Raw genomic sequence first — 20919 nt, forward strand, 5'->3', positions numbered from 1 at the left:
CTTTGCAGGGCCACATTTTGGATTTGTAGGTACTTGGAGGGCCTCAGAAAAACTAGTTAATGAGGTAAAACTCTTTCTAGTTTATAAATCTTTCCTATTGGCTAAGTCTTAATAATAATATTGTCATTTATAGCTAAAGAGACATATGATCAAGAAACTGTTTTATTTTACTTTTGTGATTATGATAAACATACCGAGGGCCTCAAAATAGTACCTGGCGGGCCGCATGTGGCCCCCAGCCCACGAGTTTGAGACCACTGTTGTAAAGGGATTTATATGCCAACACTAGGCCTTTGAAAATGCAGCGTTTGCAGTAACCCTTCCATGACATGTCAAGATAAGTTTGTTATTAACACATATCTTGCTGTAAAGAATCTCCACAAACAGATTGTGGAGGTCATTTTTTAAAGACTTTTTTCATATGTAAATGCTATAGCATGAAGATAAAGGGGTAAATTCTAAATATGCGCCTAAAAAATTGGTGCCAGAAAAGTGTTATTCTATAAATCAAGCTGAAAGTTAGGTGTGGTTTCTAGAACAGCTCTTACGCCCATGCATAACTTAAAAGAATGACCCCGATCCGCCTATGACACACTCATGAACTGAATATAGTTTCCAAGACCATTGGTATAGATAGACCAAAATGACACTGAAGGTTAGCATCACTGTTTTGAACTGGCTTGGGTTCAAGCCAGTGATGCTAACAGGAGTAAGAGAAAAAATTGTCTTTCTCTTTGAAAGAACCCTGAATGGGTAAAACTCCATATTCTGAGGCTTGTTCTTGTTTATAGGATAAACAAAATTAGATAAAGAGAAAAAAGTTAAATAAGCACCTTCAGTGTCATTGTGGTCTATACCGATGTCTTGTAAACCAGTGTTTTTCAACCTTTTTATACCTATAGATCGGCAGAAATAAAAGAATTATTCTGTGGACCGGCATCGGTCCGTGGACCAGCGGTTGAAGAACACTGGGCTAAGTTGTGGGCCAGACCCCGCCCATCTCTACCCAATCTCCACCCCAGACCCCGCCCCCATAATAGTACTAATTGCACCTTGCACGTCCCGTGCCTCATTTGGAAGCCTTCCCTCTGACATTGCAACGTCAGAGAGAAGGCTTCTGGTTCAGGTGCAGGATGCCCGTAGGAGCCACTGCTCGTGGCTTTGTGCACTGAATCAGTTAGGAAGAGGGAGCTGGCTCAAAGATAACGCCGCATCGATCGCACAGTGGACCAGTGGTTGAAGAACACTGTTTTGGGCCTGATGCACGTGCTGGCCCTGTGGACCGGCAGGAAATTTCTGTGGACCGGCACTGGGCCATGGACCGGTGGTTGAAGAAAACTGTTGTAAACTATATTTAATTGATAGGTCACCATCAGGTTTTCTCTATTTATTGTTGTATAACACTCATGAACTGCCCATTTCTGCTCCCCCTTTCTTGACTTGTGTGTAAATTCATTTGTGGAATTTATAATTAATTTTAATTAGCACCAATTATTGGTGCTAATTAGCTTGGTATTCAATTAAATTGCATGCACAAATTTGGGTACGTGCCCAAATTTGATTGCACAATTTTCAACGCTTTTTATAGAATTAGGAGGAAAATTACCCCATGTGTACAAGTAAGAACTATGACAAAAAGGCACTTGTATGCAATCTAGGTTTAGGGGTTCTCAGGGGAGAAGTTTGGGCAGAGCACAGAGTACACATGTAGATAACAAACTATGATCTGACATGGGTGGTGTAAACTTATGCAGTACATTATAGTCACAGTTTTGGCTGCTCTTTACACGGTCTGTTCAAAAAATTCCAGGACAGTTTGAATTACGTGCCAACAGAACGTACTTTTCAGATGCGCTAGGCAGCGTTGAGCGTCTTGAAACCTCAGGAGTAACCTCCTTTTTTCTGTTTGTTGATATCTGTTTTCATCTCCAAGCTACAGCAGTTTTTGTGAAAGTGTTTTCGTGATTGGCTATTTTTCATCATGTACGACCTCAAAGAGCAGCATGAAGCTCTGTTTTAAATTGGGTAAGACCGCTACAGAAACTTGTGAAATGTTGAAAGTGGCTTATGGGGAACATGTCATGAGTTGTGTAAGGTTTCGAATGTGTCAATATTTGTGAATTTTGCACAAAAATGCCATGACAGTTCTTCCTCAGCCATCTTACTCTTCTTACCTTGCCCCTGTTGTGCAGGGGTTAAACTGTGGAACTCACTTGTTAGCCAGTTACGAAAATGTTGTGAAAAGGGCAGTTTCAGAAAATTACTTAAGACGCAGTTATTTGTAAATGCCTTTTTTTTTTTAAAGATAATGATTCTTAATGATTGCTGCTGGTTGAAGAATGACAGTTTTTTCCCAGCCACCCTACTTTCCTGACTTTGACCCCTGATGACTTCTTCTTGTTTCCTAAACTTAAATCCACGCTGAAAGGAAAGCAATTCGACATCATTGAAGACATAGAGCAAAATTTGACGCAGGAACTTTTGGCGATTCCTGAAGATGTGTTTAAGGACTGTTTCCAGAAGTGGAAATGACGTTGGAGAAAGTGTATACTTAGGGAAGGGGAGTACTTTGAAGGGGATCCAATGGAATAAGTTGTAAGATTGTTTAATAAATTTTTGTAAAATCAGTCCTGAAACTTTTTGAACAGACCTCGTATACTACTATTTATATAGAAATGTATGTGACTCTGTGGCTTTATAAAAATGCCTCAAAATAGGCACCAGCAAATACAACACAAGCCCCTCGAGAAACCAAACAATATAATCTCACTACACTTTCGACCTGGTTTACAGCACAGCACAACTACTCATGAAAGATCAGCAGAGTCCACAAAGAGAACTAAACATTCCACAGGCATAGAGTTCTAGAACAAGGCAGAAAAACCCACAATTCGCACATCAGCAACGCTTCTTCTGTGAAAATTATTAAGAGGCGGAAAAAGCATCAGATCCCCCCCTCCACCAAACCGAGAAACTCAGGTTGAAAACAGGTGGAGTTTTACAGGGTGTAATAAAGTCAGTGGCATAAAAAAAACCTCCTCACTAATATTTCAATAGAGAAAAGCCTTGTGCAATGCAAGTGGAATATACTCTGCCTTGTATCAGGACCCCTATGATCTGAAAATGATTTGAAAAGCCAAATTCTATTGAGTAAACAGAAAGACGCCGCACATCGACGGTGGCCAGCGTTTCGCTAATTATAAGCTGCCTCAGGATGTGAAGTCACAGTCCTCCTCTTAATAATTTTCGCAGAAGAAGTGTTGCTGATGTGCGAATTGTGGGTTTTTCTGCCTTGTTCTGGAACTCTATGCCTGTGGAATGTTCTCTTTGTGGACTCTGCTGATCTTTCATGAGTAGTTGTGCTGTGCTGTAAACCAGGTCGAAAGTGTAGTAAGATCAAAATAGGCACCTACATGGTTTCCCCACACAGGCCTGTTAATCACCCTATATGTGGTTATTTTCGTGAGAATTTCCTGAATATCCCATAGTTAGATAGCACTATGAAAAGCAATCATTGTCATAAAAGTAAATTTGTCTTACCAAGAAAAGTACAGGCTTCAAAGTAAAACAAGGGCTTTCTTTTTCTTTTTTAAAAAAAAAATCTTTATTAATTTTACAATAAAACAAAGGCTTTCTTGCAGATACAGTTTGCGATCCAACAGGGATTTTTTTACCAACTTACATAAGGTTGGGGAGGCCTCACCGGGGGCCTCCCCTCCCCCCCCCCAAGAACAGAGGCAGACACCAGGGTTAAATTCCCGCTAAGGAGTTTATTTTTAATTTTGGCCGCAGCATGGTGTAACACAATAACATTAACCATAATTCACATTTATGTCCATAATTAACATGACCAAAATGATAACATTGGAATAACCATAACTAGTAAACATACTGAACTTCAAATCATCCTAACTTCTAATATCCTCGTCCTCGGGGGAGGGGTCTACCACCCTACCAAGCGGGGCCCAAACTGGGGGTCCATCAGCACTGCATTTAAGTAGGCACCGCCGTTCAAGCGAATGCTCTACTCCTACTTGGCCCGAGCCGCCGTCCATGCATCCCGGGCCCCGTTGGCTGTCCCCCTGATCGCCGTCCATGCGATTGGCGGATAGCGATGGTCCATCTTCTGTTTGCCCCACCGTCCAAGAGGGGTCTCTAATTCATGAGGGGTTAGGAGCCCTCACTTTAGAGAGGCCAATCCTATCCCCCTCCCACCTGCCTCAGTCCTTCCCCCCGGTGCCCCCCACCTTATGCCGGCACCCCCCACTAGTCGCTCCTGGGCCTCTTGAGCACTGAAGAGGTAATACAATAAGGATCCTTGTAAATTTAGGTGGTATATACACATGTAAATGCCAACATTCTAGACCAATGTTCTTCAACCTTTTTACACCCGTGGACCGGCAGAAAAAAAATAATTATTTTGTGGACCGGCAAACTACTAGGACTAAAATTTAAAAATCCCGTTTCCGCCCCATCTCCGCGAGCTCGGTCCCCACAAATCATCTGTTCCCATCCACACAAGCCTCAGTTATGATTTTATATTGAATGTATTTTATTAAAGTATAAAAAGAAACAATATTCTGTAGAATTGTCATTTTATAAATACAAATAATTCAGAGCAAGGATCAACAAAACCCCTGTCTCCCCTCCCCTTCACATATATCCCCTCTACTATCAAGAAAACTGAACAAGCCAAATTATTACAGAATGCTACACAGAAATATCATGCTAACAGAATACTGAAGTAACACATGACAGGAATAGTTTTAGGGGAGTGCAACTAGGGCAACTGCCCCCTGGTCAGAGAGCGCCCTAAGCCAGCTGAAAGCTAAAGAAGCACTGCCTGGGTTTTGCAGTCCCCAGTTATGTCTAACACCAGCTCTAGCAGGATATATATTTCAAATCTGATATATTCTAATCACAAAATAGAAATAAAATTATTTTTTCTACCTTTTGTCGTCTCTGGTTTCTGCTTTCAATCTTTTTTTCACTCTCTTCCTTCCAGCGTATGCCCTCTCTGTCTCTTCAATCCAGCATCTGCCCCTTCCATCCACTATCTGTCCTCTCCCCCTTCCATATGGTATCTGTCTTCTTTCTATGTCCCTCTCCCCTTTCCATCCAGCTTGTGCCCCTCTCTCCTATTTACATGATTCATTCCAGCTTCACTGCTCTCTTCATTTTTATCTCTCCTACACCAGATCTATCATCGTTGTCCCTCTGCTTATTTTTCTGCTGACCCCTTCCTATCATCAATCTCTCTACTTTCTCATGCCTGTGTCTCCCCTTCCCCTCCTCTAATCTCTCTGCCAGCTGTTCCTTCCTTTTTTCATTCTCCCTTCCCTCCTCCTCCTGTCCAGCAGTAACTCTCTTCCCTTCCTCCCCTCCCAGCAGCATATCTCCGTCTCCCTCTCCAGTAGCAGCTGTCCCTTTTTTTTCCTTGCCCAGCAGCTTCCCAGATTCCTTTCCCTCCTCCCCTCCCAGAAGCATCTCTCCTTCTCCCTTTCCAGTAGCAGCTGTACCTTTTTTTCCTTGCCCAGCAGCTTCCCAGATTCCTTTCCCTCCTCCCCTCCCAGAAGCATCTCTCCGTCTCCTTCTCCCTCTCCAGTAGCAGCTGTCCCTTTTTTTATCTTGCCCAGCAGCTTCCCAGATTCCTTTCCCTCCTCCCCTCCCAGAAGCATCTCTCCGTCTCCTTCTCCCTCTCCAGTAGCAGCTGTCCCTTTTTTTCCTAGCCCAGCAGCTTCCCAGATTCCTTTCCCTCCTCCCCTCCCAGAAGCATCTCTCCTTCTTCTCCCTCTCCAGTAGCAGCTGTCCCTTTTTTTATCTTGCCCAGCAGCTTCCCAGATTCCTTTCCCTCCTCCCCTCCCAGATGCATCTCTCCTTCTCCTTCTCCCTCTCCAGTAGCAGCTGTCCCTTTTTTTTTCCTGGCCCAGCAGCTTCCCAGATTCCTTTCCCTCCTCCCCTCCCAGAAGCATCTCTCCGTCTCCTTCTCCCTCTCCAGTAGCAGCTGTCCCTTTTTTTCCTAGCCCAGCAGCTTCCCAGATTCCTTTCCCTCCTCCCCTCCCAGAAGCATCTCTCCTTCTTCTCCCTCTCCAGTAGCAGCTGTCCCTTTTTTTATCTTGCCCAGCAGCTTCCCAGATTCCTTTCCCTCCTCCCCTCCCAGATGCATCTCTCCTTCTCCTTCTCCCTCTCCAGTAGCAGCTGTCCCTTTTTTTTCCTGGCCCAGCAGCTTTCCAGATTCCTTTCCCTCCTCCCCTCCCAGATGCATCTCTCCTTCTCCTTCTCCCTCTCCAGTAGCAGCTGTCCCTTTTTTTTCCTGGCCCAGCAGCTTCCCAGATTCCTTTCCCTCCTCCCCTCCCAGATGCATCTCTCCTTCTCCTTCTCCTTCTCCCTCTCCAGTAGCAGCTGTCCCTTTTTTTTCCTGGCCCAGCAGCTTCCCAGATTCCTTTCCCTCCTCCCCTCCCAGATGCATCTCTCCTTCTCCTTCTCCCTCTCCAGTAGCAGCTGTCCCTTTTTTTTCCTGGCCCAGCAGCTTCCCAGATTCCTTTCCCTCCTCCCCTCCCAGAAGCATCTCTCCTTCTCCCTTTCCAGTAGCAGCTGTCCCTTTTTTTCCCCTGCCCAGCAGCTTCCCAGACTGATAGTGGTTTTCTCCCCTCCCAGTAGCTCTTCTTACTTCCCAGCGCAGCGATTCACGAAGGCAGCCTCGGGTCCTTTGTTGGGTCGCGCCGCCTCTGAGGAAAGAGGAAGTTGCATCATCAGAGGCAGCCGCGACTCAGCAAAAGCCCCGAGGCTGCCTTCGTGAATCGCTGCGCTGGGAAGTAAAGGAGAGCTGCAGAGAGGGGAGAAAGCCACTGTCGGAGGCTCCCCAAGATCTCTCTGGCCCAGCGCACGCTTCCGATGCTGATCTTGCCGGTCCTGCGCGGACCGGCAGGAAGTTCAAATGAGTCAATCTTGCCGGTCCTGCGTGGACCGGCAAAAATTTCCTGCGGACCGTTACCGGTCCGCGGACCGGCGGTTGAAGAACTGTGTTCTAGACTTCTATCAATGTATGTGAACACGTATGCACATAAATGATAGTAATGTGGCTATCAGGCTTATTTTCCAAAAAAGATAGGCGTTCAAAAGAAAGCATAAACTGCCACTTAGATATCTTACTAGTCAAAACATCTAAGTGGGCATTCTCAAAACTGACTTTCTGGATGTTTTTCTGGTTATTTTGTTTCCAGTGCATCTAAATCATAAGGGGTTGTTTTGGGCAGGATTAGGATGGGCTTAGCACTTAGCTCAAGAATACATTTTTCTAAGGACTCTTTTAAGCGAATAGATAGAAGTGAGGCGGAAGCTAGCGGCAGGAATTATAGCTCAATATGAGAACTGGCTTGGTTGAATGCCGCTTCTTTTTTTTCCCCCATAAACAATTTATTACAATTTTAATAAATAGCAAATAGCAATAGCAATACAAATAAAGCAATACAACACAATAAAACAAAACCAATGCAATGAGTTAGTCCTGGGTCATTGCAATAAAATCATACAATCTAACATCATAATACACACATTAATCAATATATTTATGTAAAGACTCCCAAATTTTCTGGAATTGTCCCAATTTGCCATACTTAACCGCAAATATTTTCTCAAATTTAACATATAAACGCACCAAATTCCACCAGCTATCGTAATCCAGTTTTGAAAAATCTTTCCAATTATGCAATATTGATATGAGCAGAGCAATACAGCTTCTTGAACATCAAAGGCAAAAACTGCTAACAGTGCAATACGAGTATTAGGCATCCATGAACAACAATTTTCTATATTATGAATACCCCCCAACCCCCCCCATGGCACATTTACCCCCATCAAGGGCTGTCTCTAATGCAGTGTAAATTTATTTCAGTTGCCTTATTGCTAGCAAAGAGAGGAGTGCTGCGCCAGTGGATGGACAAGTCACTTCCTTCTTTGGTGGCCTGGAAGGCTAGTATGAGGGAAGTGGCTCATTGGGAGCTACATGATTACACCGAAGCATATAAGGGGGATAAGAGTGCATATTGGAAACTTTGGCGAGAGTGTTTATTTGTCATAATGGTCTGATGTCACCTTTGGGGGGACAAGTGTCTCAGTGATCTCACACTGCTTCCAAAAGCTCTTCTGAAAAATTAATTATAGTACGGTCTTAAAGGTATATAGAAAAATATTTTTGAGATTATAAATTGTTTCTTAAAATGATACTGTCTGGTAATGGCATGCATAAATTATAGTATTCTATAATTTACACACATACATGCTCTTCGCAAACTCGCTCCATGCACTTGCCCACTGGCACAGTATACGTCAATCAGTACTCTATAAGAGGTTATTTACAGATGTAAATTCCCATTTACGTGCTTTAAAAACCATGCAGTCTCATATAGAATTGCCCTTTGAATGTTAGATGTAATAAATTTTAGCATGTGCTTAGTAAAATAGTGTCATAGTGTGCCCATACTATCTGCATTCACAGTAAAACAGAAATGCGGCCTCTAAACCAATGTCCCGCAAACTTTCTCAAGCCACGGCACACTAAACGTATTGGCTGTGGCTTGAAGCATCTGGAAGTGCGCATGCGTGATGTCATCACGTCGACGTCTGCTGATGCGCAAAGGCCCTCCAGACGGGCCCTGAGACGCCGGTGGGGAGTGCCAACAGGGAAAAGGGCCGGAGAAAAAGAGAGGAACTGGTGCCGGCTAATTGCTTTCAGGGCATGCCTCTCACCGCGAGAGGCACATACTGTAGGCAGTCAGCTGGTGCCAGCGCCCCTCCTCCTCCCTAGTGTGCCACTGCTGTGGGCTGAAATAGGAGGGTACTGGACTCTGGGAAAGAAGAATCGAGAGCCTGTCTGAGCCTGTCCTATGTGTCAGCAAGGGTATTGAAATAATGGTATGAGAGGATGTGGTTGTGAGAGAAGAGAGCATGAATGAGAGTGACCCAGGGAAGAATCTGGCAGCCTTGACTCAGAAGGGTATCCTTATCTGACCTTTCCCTCTCCTATAAGCATCCTGTAATTAAGGCTCCACAATGGCTAGATGATAGCCTGTGACTTCATTTATTTATTCCATTTGTGCGTTGCACATACCTATACAAGCTCTAGGCGACATTACAGAGGGGGTTAGAAGAAAGTAGGGAGGTCTATGGAGGGCAGAAAAGAGTGGAGAGGAGAGAAGCATGTAGAATATTTTATAGAAATTCCGAACTTTACAGATAGGAGCACTATCTATGTAAATGATATCTAAATGAATTAAAGTAATATATAAAAAGGAATAGAAGGGAGGAATCGTTAAACAACAGAATTCAGGGAAATTCAATTCATAAAATAAAAAACAATAGGGGTAAAAACAATGGAATAAAATTTAAAATAATTCATAAACTGGGGGGAAATAAATAAGTGACAGAAGTCCAATTTCCTGAAGCAGCTCTGTTGCCTCAGCATATTTTAAAAATCCCAACGGCAAAAACTGAAAGAAGAGCTCTGCACTCAAACCAAGACAATTGGTAAACTCAAGAGTTCTTGAGGTCCTTTCTTGCAGCAAAGACCTTTTTTGTGTGTTAACCTTGTACTTGGAAATAGAGAGTTGCGCGGGGACAGAAATCCCACCCGTCCCCATCAGGATCACCTCCATCCTCGCCAGGATCCTCTCCGTCCCCACCCGTCCCCGTCAGGATCCTCTCCGTCCCCACCCATCCCCGCAAGGAATTACCTCCATCCCCGCCCGTCCCCATAATAAGCAGCAATTACTTCTGACAGGATCATCAATTCCACAGTTTCTTTTGCTGTTTTCCTTGTGGAATCTCTTTGGTGGAACCCTTTTTTTGTTTTCTGTTCAGGTAATTAACTTATAAACCCCCTCTTTTACTAAGACTGACGTGTCCATTATATTATATGGATGAACCCTGCTTCTAAAGCCTTCCATCCTCGTGGGAGCCTGTTGGCTAGAGGGGGGTCCCCGTGGGAGTCCCATGGGTTACGGGGGTATTCCCGCAGTACCCCCGCGGTATCCGTGAGATTCCCGCAATCCCCGTTCCCATGCAGACCTCTACTTGGAAATCGATTTTCATTATGCAATAAATGTACTGTAGATACATTTCTCAAGTGCTCATCTCTAGGTTGATGCCTCTCCTCTGCTGCTTTCATATTTTTTCTGTCTCCCTCTTCATTTCTCCCCTTCCACTACACATCTTCCAAAGTTTTTCTTATTCCAGCAGTCACATCTCTTCCATTTATTATCCCAAAAGCATCTCGATTCTTGACATCAAGGTGGGAAATATGCCAGCCCCAATTCCAGAGGTCACCTGCATACAAATATCCACCATTCAAAAGCATCTTCTACTTTTAGGGTACTGATCTAAATGTAAAATGAGATGAGTCAATATTAAGATGTTCAACTGCTATATAAAACTAGGAACCAATGTTGCCCTTCAAGCAGTAGTCAAATTATACCCTATTGTAAAGATTCTGCATTTGAATAAAATAACTGTGACTAATGAGGACATCTCAAGTGACTTCTCCATGTAAAGAAAACTGCCAAATGTTCACTCTGGCCAATGGGTTGCCATATAACAACTTAACCCAGTAAGACTTACAAATTTAAAGTTTTCTAATAGTACATATATTTTTTAAAAAACTCCATTTGATTGAGTCAAAATCTTTCTGTGTGTTCAAGGTCATAATACAAAGAGGTCTGAGGTTTTTTGCAACCACATCGAGAATGTTCCACAGTTATCTCAAATTAGCACTTGTAGATCTGTATGGATCTGAGATGGATGAACAAGGGTACAAATTTTTTCATCCAATCTATTTGTAAAACTCTAGCAAAATCTTAATATCAACTTTCAGCAGGAAGATTAGATAATATGAAAAATAGTCCAAGGGATCTTTATCCTTTTTAGCATTAATGCAGGCATTCCATCCCATTCCTTGGGACACACCCAACTATTCAGGTTTTCAGGATATCCATAATGAATATATATGAGATAACACCCCCTCACCTCCCCCCCCCCCCAGTGTTAATGTAATAAAGAATAATTTTTCTACTATACCTAGATCATAATGTCCCATAGGTCAGTTGTACCATAGGACTCCAAGTATATTTTCTTAAAGAAATACCAATTGAAAATCAGGTTGGCAACATACAGTATGTTGGGTGCTTTGTACCTAAGCACATTTATATCTGTTTTGAAGCAGTTTATAAATTTAATAGAGCGATATTTAAACTTTGCATCTGGCATTTAAACTTATATTCAGATTATCAAGGCCGGATGAAATCTGGATATCAGGCTGCATATCTGGGTATGGCACTGACTGCCACCAATATAAGTTTAATGGCAATAGTCAGTGCCGTTACACAGATATGATCATGGATAACTTAAGAGAGCTTTTTCTTCTCCTAAGTTATCTTGATAGTTATTTGAGACTAGTGCTTAATAATCCTTGCTTTGCCCCTAGACTGCCCACCTACTATCTAGATAGAACTAGATTGGTCTATGGTAGAAGTGGCTTAGTTGTAGAGCTGCTGCCTCAGCATTCTAAGGTTGCAAGATTAAATCCCAGGACTGCTTTTTGTGATTCTGGACAAGTCATTAAATCCTCCATTGCCCTTGGTACAAAATAAGTATCTGTATATATGTAAACCACTTTGAATGTGTAACCCCAAAAAGGTGGTATACAAGTCCCATTCCTTTTCCCTATTCTCTGGATAATGCTGCTTGAAATTACTGTTTAGCCTGATCAGTACTAGTTATCTGGGTAGCAATCTGTAACCTATCATTCAGAATGGCCAAAATATTAGGATTGGAGGATGGCCAATTCAACACATTTTAAAAAAAAGAGCTCCAGGAAACTATGGACCAGTCAACTTGACATTGGTGCCAAGCAAAATGAATGACTCTATACTAAATTTCACTATTACTGGCCATATAGATAGGCACAGTTTAATAGGGATGAGTCTACATGTATTCTGAAAAAGGGAGACTTGTTTTACCAGTTTATTAATTTTTTTTTAAGGTATAAAGAAACAGTGGACAGCTGCTCAATCAGGTCATCTTTTTGTACCTTGGATGTGCTTGAACCAGGTCCTTTTAGACGTGGACATTTCTTCTCTTTTGGCAATCATTCTTGGACATCCAGATTTCAGGCCTTCCCTAATCCCACCCACAACATGCCCCCTTGCTATTTGGGCTAGGACATACTGCAGTGTTAGATATCCCTTTTCTGCCTTTAAGAACAGAGATGTTCATTTTGGCCTTTTGAAAATAAGTGCCGCAGTCTATTTGGAGAAGGTGTTTGATAAAGTTCCTCGTAAGAGGCCCCATAGGAAATTAAAGAGTGATGGAATAAGAGGTTATGCCCTTACTTACAGTATGTAGAATACAGATTAGCTAAAAGAAAATAGAGTAGAACTGAATGGTCTATTAGCCACATGGAACAGGGTCACTTTTGAAGTGCCTCAAGGGTCTGTACTGGGTCTGGGTAGTGTAACATATTCATAAATGATCTGGACATAGAAGTTAGAGTGAGGAGATCAAAACTGTGGAAAACACAAAATTGTTCAAAGTTGGTAAAATGGCTGAAGTTTGTGGGTATTCACAGAAGGATCTTCTGAGACTAAGGGCTCTTTTTACGAAGGTGCGCTAGCGTTTTTAGCGTGCGCTGAAGATTAGCACACGCCAACCCCCGCGCTACACGGAAAATACTAACGCAAGCTCTGTGTAGCGTGCGTAGCAGTGTAGCATGCGCTAAGCGTGCGCTAAAACCGCTAGCGCACCTTCGTAAAAGGAGCCCTAAGAGACTGGACATCTAAATGACCTATGAAAATGTGGACAACTGCAAAGTGATGCCTATAGAGAAAAATAATCTCAGCTACAAGCACAAATTACTGGATTCTGAGTTGGGAGTCACCCCTGAAGAAAAAGATCTGAGTCATTGTAAATGATGTGTTGATATTTTCAGCCCAGTGGGCCACAGCTGCTAATAAATAAGAGTGTTAGAGATTATCTGAAAAGGAATGGAAAACAAAGGAGTGAATATCATTATACCTCGTTTTAGGTTCCTGGTGTATCCACACCTTGCACGCCATCTCAAAAAGGACATAGTAGATATAGGTACATTAGATAAATTGTGAGCCCACGGGACAGATAGGGAAAAATGTTTGACTACCTTAATAAATTCATGTAAACCGTTCTGAGCTCCTCTGGGAGAACAGTATAGAAAATTGAATGAATGAACGAATGAATAAATAAATAAATAGTGCAACTCAAAAAGATTTAGATAAGAGCAATAAAAATGATAAAGGGAATGGAGCATCTCTTTTATGAAGCCAGCCAAAGCAGTTTGAGGTTCTTCAGCTTGGAGAAAAGGTGACTAAGAGGAGACTTGATAGAAGTTTATAAAATTATGAATAGGATAGACTGGTTAAATAGGGAAGAGTTGTTTAATCTATCAAAGAACACAAAACCAAGAGGGCATCTCCATAACATTAATGACCAGCAGATTGAAAACAAATTGTGTAATTAAGCTGATGAATCTATTGCTGGAGGATGTGATCAAGTCAACCAACATAGCAAAATTGGACCATAAAAATTTCTTAGCTAGGTACGCTTGGAAGAGCCATGGTGTATCCCTAAAAGTTAACGATGAAAACATGATGTAGTTTTGGGGATTTGTTGAATACTTGTGACCTGAACTGGTCACTGACAGAGACAGGATGCTGGGCTGGATGACCCTGGTCTGACTCAGCATGGTTTTTCTTATGTTCTTAAAATCTGGACAGAAAGACCACGGCTTGCTGAGAAGCAAGCCTTTCAAGTAGTAGACATGCCTCTAACCAGAAAGGGGTTCATAGACAACCCCGCGAAAGACAAAGGTGCGCGCCGACAACTGAGCGCAAGACGGAGGTGCGCGCCAAAGAAAATTACAGGGGGGTTTTTGTTGGGGAGCCCCCCCAGTTTACTTAATAGAGATCGCGCCGGCGTTATGGGGGGTTTGGGGGGTTTTAACCTCCCACATTTTACTGTAAACTTAACTTTTTCCCTAAAAACAGGGAAAAAGTGAAGTTTTCAGTAAAATGTGGGGGGTTACAACCTCCCAAACCCCCCACAACGCCCCCACAATGCGGTTCGATCTCTATTAAGTAAAGAGGGGTTCCCCCCCCACACACCCCCGTCAGAGCCCTAAAAACAGTAATTTTCTGCGGCGCACACCCCCGCGCTGCGCTCAATTGTCTGGGCGCGCCTTTGTCCCGGTGCGCTTTTGACCTGACACCCCAGAAAGGGCTTGATGTTCCTAGATTGAAATCTAAGTTTGGAGCAATGCTGTAGAATAGCTAAAATACAGAGCTCTGCCTAGGAAAGCCAGAGCCCTCAAACTCTTGTACATTTTTACAAAGCGGCTGCACTTTTGTTCCTGTTTATTTTCTGGCCAGAAGCTGTATTTGTTCCTTCAGGCTTTGCTGCTGAAGAAGCTGAATTGGCCTACGCCTACTAGACCCAGTGAACCTATTGAAATTTTCCTGGATTAGCTGGACTTGACTGTCATTAAGGCTCCTTTTACGAAGGTGCGCTAGGGCATTAATGCGAGGAATAGCACGTGCTAGCCGCTACCGCCACATTTTGAACAGGTGTTAGATATTTGGCTAGCGCGCGCTATAGCGCACGCTAATCCGGTGCGTGCGCTAAAAACGCTAGCGCACCTTTGTGAAAGGAACCCTAAAACTACAACATGAAACCCAGAAGTCGTAGCAGCAAAATGGAATACCATAAAATAAACACTGCTACATAGCATTGAAATGGAATCCAATAACACACTTAGGATATCACCCAATAAATGTAAGTGCAGACAAAGTCTTATATGCTTGACCAATGAATATTTCTAAAGCATTTTCACGGCTCATATAATTCATATAAGATCAAGGGGTATGTGTTTCTGTTGACCTTGAGTATCAACTTTGGAATTCAGGCACTTACATATACAGTACATTTTTTTTACCAAGGGATGGTTGCGCCCTGATGTAGCTATTTTGGTGAAATGCTGATCAATATTGGTGCTTTACGATCCCCAGGCATAAGATGAGTATTCTGTCTGTGTCTCTGTATTGTCTGTTAAACATATGTAATTAAGTTTTCCAATTGCATTTCTTGCATTGCATAAGGCTAAAAAGTATATATTTAAAACATATTAAGACAGGAGCTTTTTCTTAATGCCGATGACGTTGCATGGACCCTGCATATACACTATTCAATCTCTGGAGGGTAGTAGTGGGGCTCTAAGGCTTTTTCCTCCTGATCTTATGTGAATTATATGAGCAGTGCAAGTGCTTTAAAAATATTCATTGGTCAACAGTATGAGACTTTGTCTGCATTTACATTTTTTGGGTGATATCCTAAGTGTGTTATTGAGCTCCATGTTACTGTTATGTAGAAGTGTTTATTGATATCATTAAAACTACTCCAGCCTATCACTGATCAAATCAGTTAATATGGTGATTCTTTTATTCTTTCTCTGAAGATCTTGAAGTCCAAAGACTTAACATCACCCACACAGCGTTACATTGATAGCAAAGTAGTGAAAACCAGAGCTGAAGGAGAATGGCTTTCTTTTGACGTTACAGAAGCTGTAAGTGAATGGCTTCGTCACAGAGGTGAGAAATTATACTGACTTAATTCCTAACAGAAATGAGTCCAGCCAAAATTTGTGACTTGTGTTTCTAGAGCTGTAAAATCTCCAACTAGGGATGTATGATGTACTTGAGACTGTGTAATTGATTTATTTCTTTATTTAAAAACTTATCTATATTTCTTGGCAGCTTACAAAATTTACTGGTCACTACTTGCAGTTATTAAGCCATTTTTAGGGGAGAGGGGGAAATCATAATTGATATTTCAGTCATTATACAAATACAGACTAAAATGTATGGCTTGGATATCATGTACAGGATGTGTAAATTTGCTATATATTTTATAAAAGGCTTGGTGCATTAAGAGACTTTAATAAAATGCATAAGCTATTATGAAAAATATGTCTGTACTTGCTAGAACATGAGAAGAAGCAATTTTACAAATGTAAAGGTTCAAAAAAGAGTAGCATCTCTTGTGGGGTTTGCATGAGTAAGTACAACTGGTAACACATATAAGTAGCAATTTTGATACTTAAAGGGGATAATTTTATAAAGAATTTTCCATTTGTAGATGCTTTTTACATGTAGAAAAGGCCTTGTATAGAAAACAAGGAAAAAAAAATCCAACAAAGGCTGCAGTGAAATAAAGCAAACAAGAAAACAAAAACAAAACTGCAGACAAGTATGTTTAAGATGCAGGCTGTGTTATTATATCAAATATAAATGCAGTTAATATTACCAGCCTTTGAAGACAAACCTAAGGACCCGACACGGTCCGTGTTTCAGTAAACACGCCTTCTTCAGGGGTCCAGGGTTGGTAAGATTTGAAATGAACCGCAATTTGAATTGATAATAAACAGAAGCCTGTGTAAATGTAGAATCAATCTCGCACCGATACATTCGGCAAGAACTTGCAAACAAAGCAAAACGGGCCTTGTATAGAATTACTTTAGAAACATGACAGCAAATAAAGGCTAAATGGCCCATCCAGTCTGCCCATTCACAACATCCACCATCTCCCCTGCCTAAGAGATCCCACATACACATCCCACGGTTTTTTGAGTTCAGACACAGTCTTTGTCTCCACCAGCTCAACCAGGAGACTATTTCATGCATGTACAACCCTTTCTGTAAAAAACATATTTCCTAAAAATCAAAACAAAATACATTCTTTTCTTTTTTTTTTCCAATTTTTTATTCATTTTCAAAATTACATAAAGTGTAAGTATATATTCAGTCACATTAACAATACAGATATCACTTACATTCTATCATTTGTTTATTACATAACTTCTTATCCCTCCCCCCTCCCACCCCTCCCTACCACATAACCAATAATCATATAAATACACATTAATACCATAATCCCCACCTATCCATTTGAACTGATATATTTAAGGGAAACATTCAAATATATGCTTATGAGAGGGATTCTACTAAATCAAACAGTAGTGGAGAAAAAGACCTCAGTGTCACATCGGATAAGCCAAACAGCCAATCCTGGGAACAGTCTAACTTCAAATACAAATTTGAAGAAGACACATCCATGGTCATAAAAAAAATTCCTCTCCAATTAGTAATTAGCTATTTATCAAAACATCTTCTAATGAGTCAAAATATCTTCTAATGAGTCTTTCAAAGAGAAATGAATCAGTAGCACTTATCTTTAGTAGAAAAACGATTTCCTTACATTACTCCTGAGCCTACCACCTCTTAACTTCATCCCATGCCCTCTCACTCTGGCGTTTCCTTTCAACTGAAAGAGACTCACCTCATGCGCATTTATGCCACGTAGGTATTTTAAATAACCAAACACGGAATGATACTTCTTTAGCAGCAAATCCTTATTTCATATAGCAATTTTATAGCAGCCATCTCACACCGAAGGCCCTCAGAATGCCACACTAAAGCATTTAGATAATGTAACTCGTGTGGTAGCACTTCTCGCCGGAACCCTTTTGTATCGGCCTGTGTTCTTTTTAACTTTTTATATATCTTTGGTAGCTTTTTTCTCCTTTTTAAAGTGACAGTGCTTACACCTAAAATACTTTAATGACTTTAATGAAATGCATTGACCCTGCATATAAGCTATCCAATCTCTGGAGGGTAGTGGTGGGGCTCTAAGGCTTTTTCCTCCTGATCTTATGTGAATTATATGAGCCGTGCAAATGCTTTAGAAATATTTATTGGTCAACAGTATGAGACTTTGGGCTCCTTTTACTAAGCTGCGCTTGCGGTTTTAGCACGCGCTGCATTGCCGCACAAACTAGACGCTAACGCCACCATTGTGCTGGTGTTAATTTTTACGTGTAGCGCAGGGGGCAGTGCGCGCTAAAAACGTTAGCGCACCTTAGTAAAAGGAGCCCTTTGTCTGCATTTACATTTCTTAGGTGATATCCTAAGTGTGTTATTGAGCTCCATGTTACTGTTATGTAGAAGTGTTTTTTGATATCATTAAAATGACTTCAGCCTATCACTGATCAAATCTGTTAATACGGTGATTCTTTTTTTTTTATTTGTAATTCTTTATTCATTTTTATAACTTACATCAAGTGCATCAAAAGCTATCAACCATTTTAACTTAAATATGTCACTTGAAATTCCACAATTCTTCATATTAAATAGAATTATCCCTTTCCCTCCCATCCTTTCAACATCTCATAACGCTTATACCATATAATAAAATCCCCCCTCCCCCCACCCCATTCTTACATTTGTACAAATCAGGGGAAATAATACCTATTCATTGCAATAATTTGTTAATGGCCCCCACACATCTTGAAAGTTATTAAAATTTCCTTTCTGAAGAGCTAATGTTCTTTCCATTTTATAAATATGACACGCTGAATTCCACCAAAAACTATCGTTTAATCTATTCCAATTTTTTCCAATTGCATGTTATTTGTTGTATGGCGACTCCTGTTAAAATAAGTAAGAGTTTATTATTTTTGGAAGATATTTGGCTCTTAACCCTCATAGACATTCCAAATAGTACGGTATCGTACGATAATGCCACATGATTTTCTAATAAACTATTAATTTTTATTCTTTGGTGTAAGCTAAATGCTTGAACATTTTGCACATCTAACATCCCCGACCCTGAGGAAGAATGAAATGCGTTGGAAGGGATTGATGCACTAATGTTTTGAAGCTAAGGGCTCCTTTTACTATGATGTGCTAGCGGTTTTAGCGTGCGCTGCAATGCCACGCACGCTAGATGTTAACGCCTCCATTGAGCTGGTGTTAGTTTTTGGTGCGTAGCGTGGGGTTAGCGCGTGCAGCAATGTAGCTCGCTCTAAAAACGCTAGCACACCTTAGTAAAAGGAGCCCTAAGTTTCATTTTAAATTACCGTATTTTCACGGATATAACGCGCACACGGGTATAGCGTGCGGGAACAAGGAATTTATGTAAGAAAATTTGGGTATAGCGCACCCACGCGTATACCGTGCATGCACCTCATTGAACTTTCATAATCCATGCCAGCGTTTAAGTCCTATTTATCTAACTGTTGATTCGTATGCAAAATGACTTCACAAGAAATATTAGCTGAGCTATTTTAACTATCAGCAAATGCCGCCAGCAGGGAAATTACCAATGAAATAATTTTGTTTCCCAGGTTTTCTATTGTAATGCCTATTCTATTGTGATGCAGTGTTTTCTGTCTTGCTGGTGCCCTCCTCCATCTTCCTGCATCGTTCGCTGAAAGCCACGGGCAGCGGATCCTATGTGCCTCTTGCGGCTGACCCAGAAGTGTTCCTCTGACATCACGACGTCAGAGGAAACGCTTCCCAGCCGCAGGAGGTGCATGGAAGCCGCTGCTGCGGCTTTCAGCAAACGCTGCAAGAAGATGGAGGAGGACGCCAGCAAGACAGAAAACAATTGTATAACGCCTCACGGATATTACGCGCATGGCTATTGCGCGGTTTGTAAAATCTTGTATAACGCGCGTGTTATATGTGTGAAAATACGGTAAACTATTTAAATCATTATTAGAGTCATTAAAGTATTTTAAGTGTAAGCACTGTCACTTTAAAATGGAGAAAAAAGCTACAAAAGATATATAAAAAGTTAAAAAAATAACACAGGCCGATACAAAAGGGTTCCAGCGAGGAGTGCTACCACACTAGTTACATTATCTAAATCAGGGGTAGGGAACTCCGGTCCTCGAAAGCCGTATTCCAGTCGGGTTTTCAGGATTTCCCCAATGAATATGCATTGAAAGCAGTGCATGCAAATAGATCTCATGCATATTCATTGGGGAAATCCTGAAAACCCGACTGGAATACGGCTCTCGAGGACCGGAGTTCCCTACCCCTGATCTAAATGCTTTAGTGTGGCGTTCTGAGGACCTTCGGTGTGAGATGACTGCTATAAAATTGCTATATGAAATAAGGATTTGCTGCTAAAGAAGTATCATTCTGTATTTGGTTATTTTGGATATTTTCCTTGTGGCTCATATGATTACATAGGTATTTAGCACAGGAAACAAGGAAAAACTGCAGACAAGACGTACAAGATGCAGGCTATGTTTATTATTATCTCCCCTCTCCTGCCTTTCTTCCAAAGTGTACATATTGAGATCTTTAATTCTGTTTCCATACACCTTATGATATAGAGCACAGACCCATTTTTTAATTCAAAAATTGATATACAAGATGAAAAAGACAACACTCTGAAAATGAAATATTATTATTCAAAGACGCCTTCGATTAGCCCCTTCTCTTTTAAAGATGCTGTTTAATAGCAACTGCCCTTCTAAGGACAATTTGAGTTCCTTTCTTTTAGCCTCTCCCCTACCATTTGTTCTCTCCTTCAGTGTTTCTTTCTTATAAGATTGTAGTTCGACCCCCTTCTCTCCTTTTGTATAAGTCTGTCTGTTTAGTTAACTGTACCCCCAAATATGTTTGTTAACTTGAATGTTTTTATTGACTAATGTACACCGCCTAGAAGCCTGATTAGGCGGTATAATAATTTTTTAAATAAACTTGAAACATCGTATGAAAGAACTGGTGTTTGGAAGCATCTTCATTCAACTATTTGATATTGGTAGAGGACCAGATGTGGTGGTAGTCAAAAGATTTCAGCAAAATTAGCCATACATACATAGACCAGGATTCATATGAGCATTGGGAGCAGCACAGAGCATTCAGCGTGCCGGCCTGCGCTAAAAATTGCTATCGCGGTTTTGTAAAAGGGGGATAGTCTATTTTGCTAGATAGCGAAAGCATTTGCACAGATTTTGTTTTGTTCAAAACACAGTTGTACGTTTAATTTTTT

The 20919-nt window shown here is 41.3% G+C and overlaps 1 protein-coding gene across 1 annotated transcript in view; it reads left to right on the forward strand.

Annotated features, from left to right (window-relative positions):
- The window catches only part of TGFB2 (transforming growth factor beta 2), a 203788-nt gene that overhangs the window by 157736 nt on the left and 25133 nt on the right, over positions 1 to 20919 (forward strand). Inside the window, exon 3 of the mRNA XM_033938220.1 lies at positions 15533 to 15665. Within this exon, the coding sequence (XP_033794111.1) occupies positions 15533 to 15665 (133 nt within the window). The remainder of the gene's footprint in view (positions 1 to 15532; positions 15666 to 20919) is intronic.

The sequence above is a fragment of the Geotrypetes seraphini genome, chromosome 3, assembly GCF_902459505.1.
Source record: "Geotrypetes seraphini chromosome 3, aGeoSer1.1, whole genome shotgun sequence".
Classification (NCBI taxonomy): domain Eukaryota; kingdom Metazoa; phylum Chordata; class Amphibia; order Gymnophiona; family Dermophiidae; genus Geotrypetes; species Geotrypetes seraphini.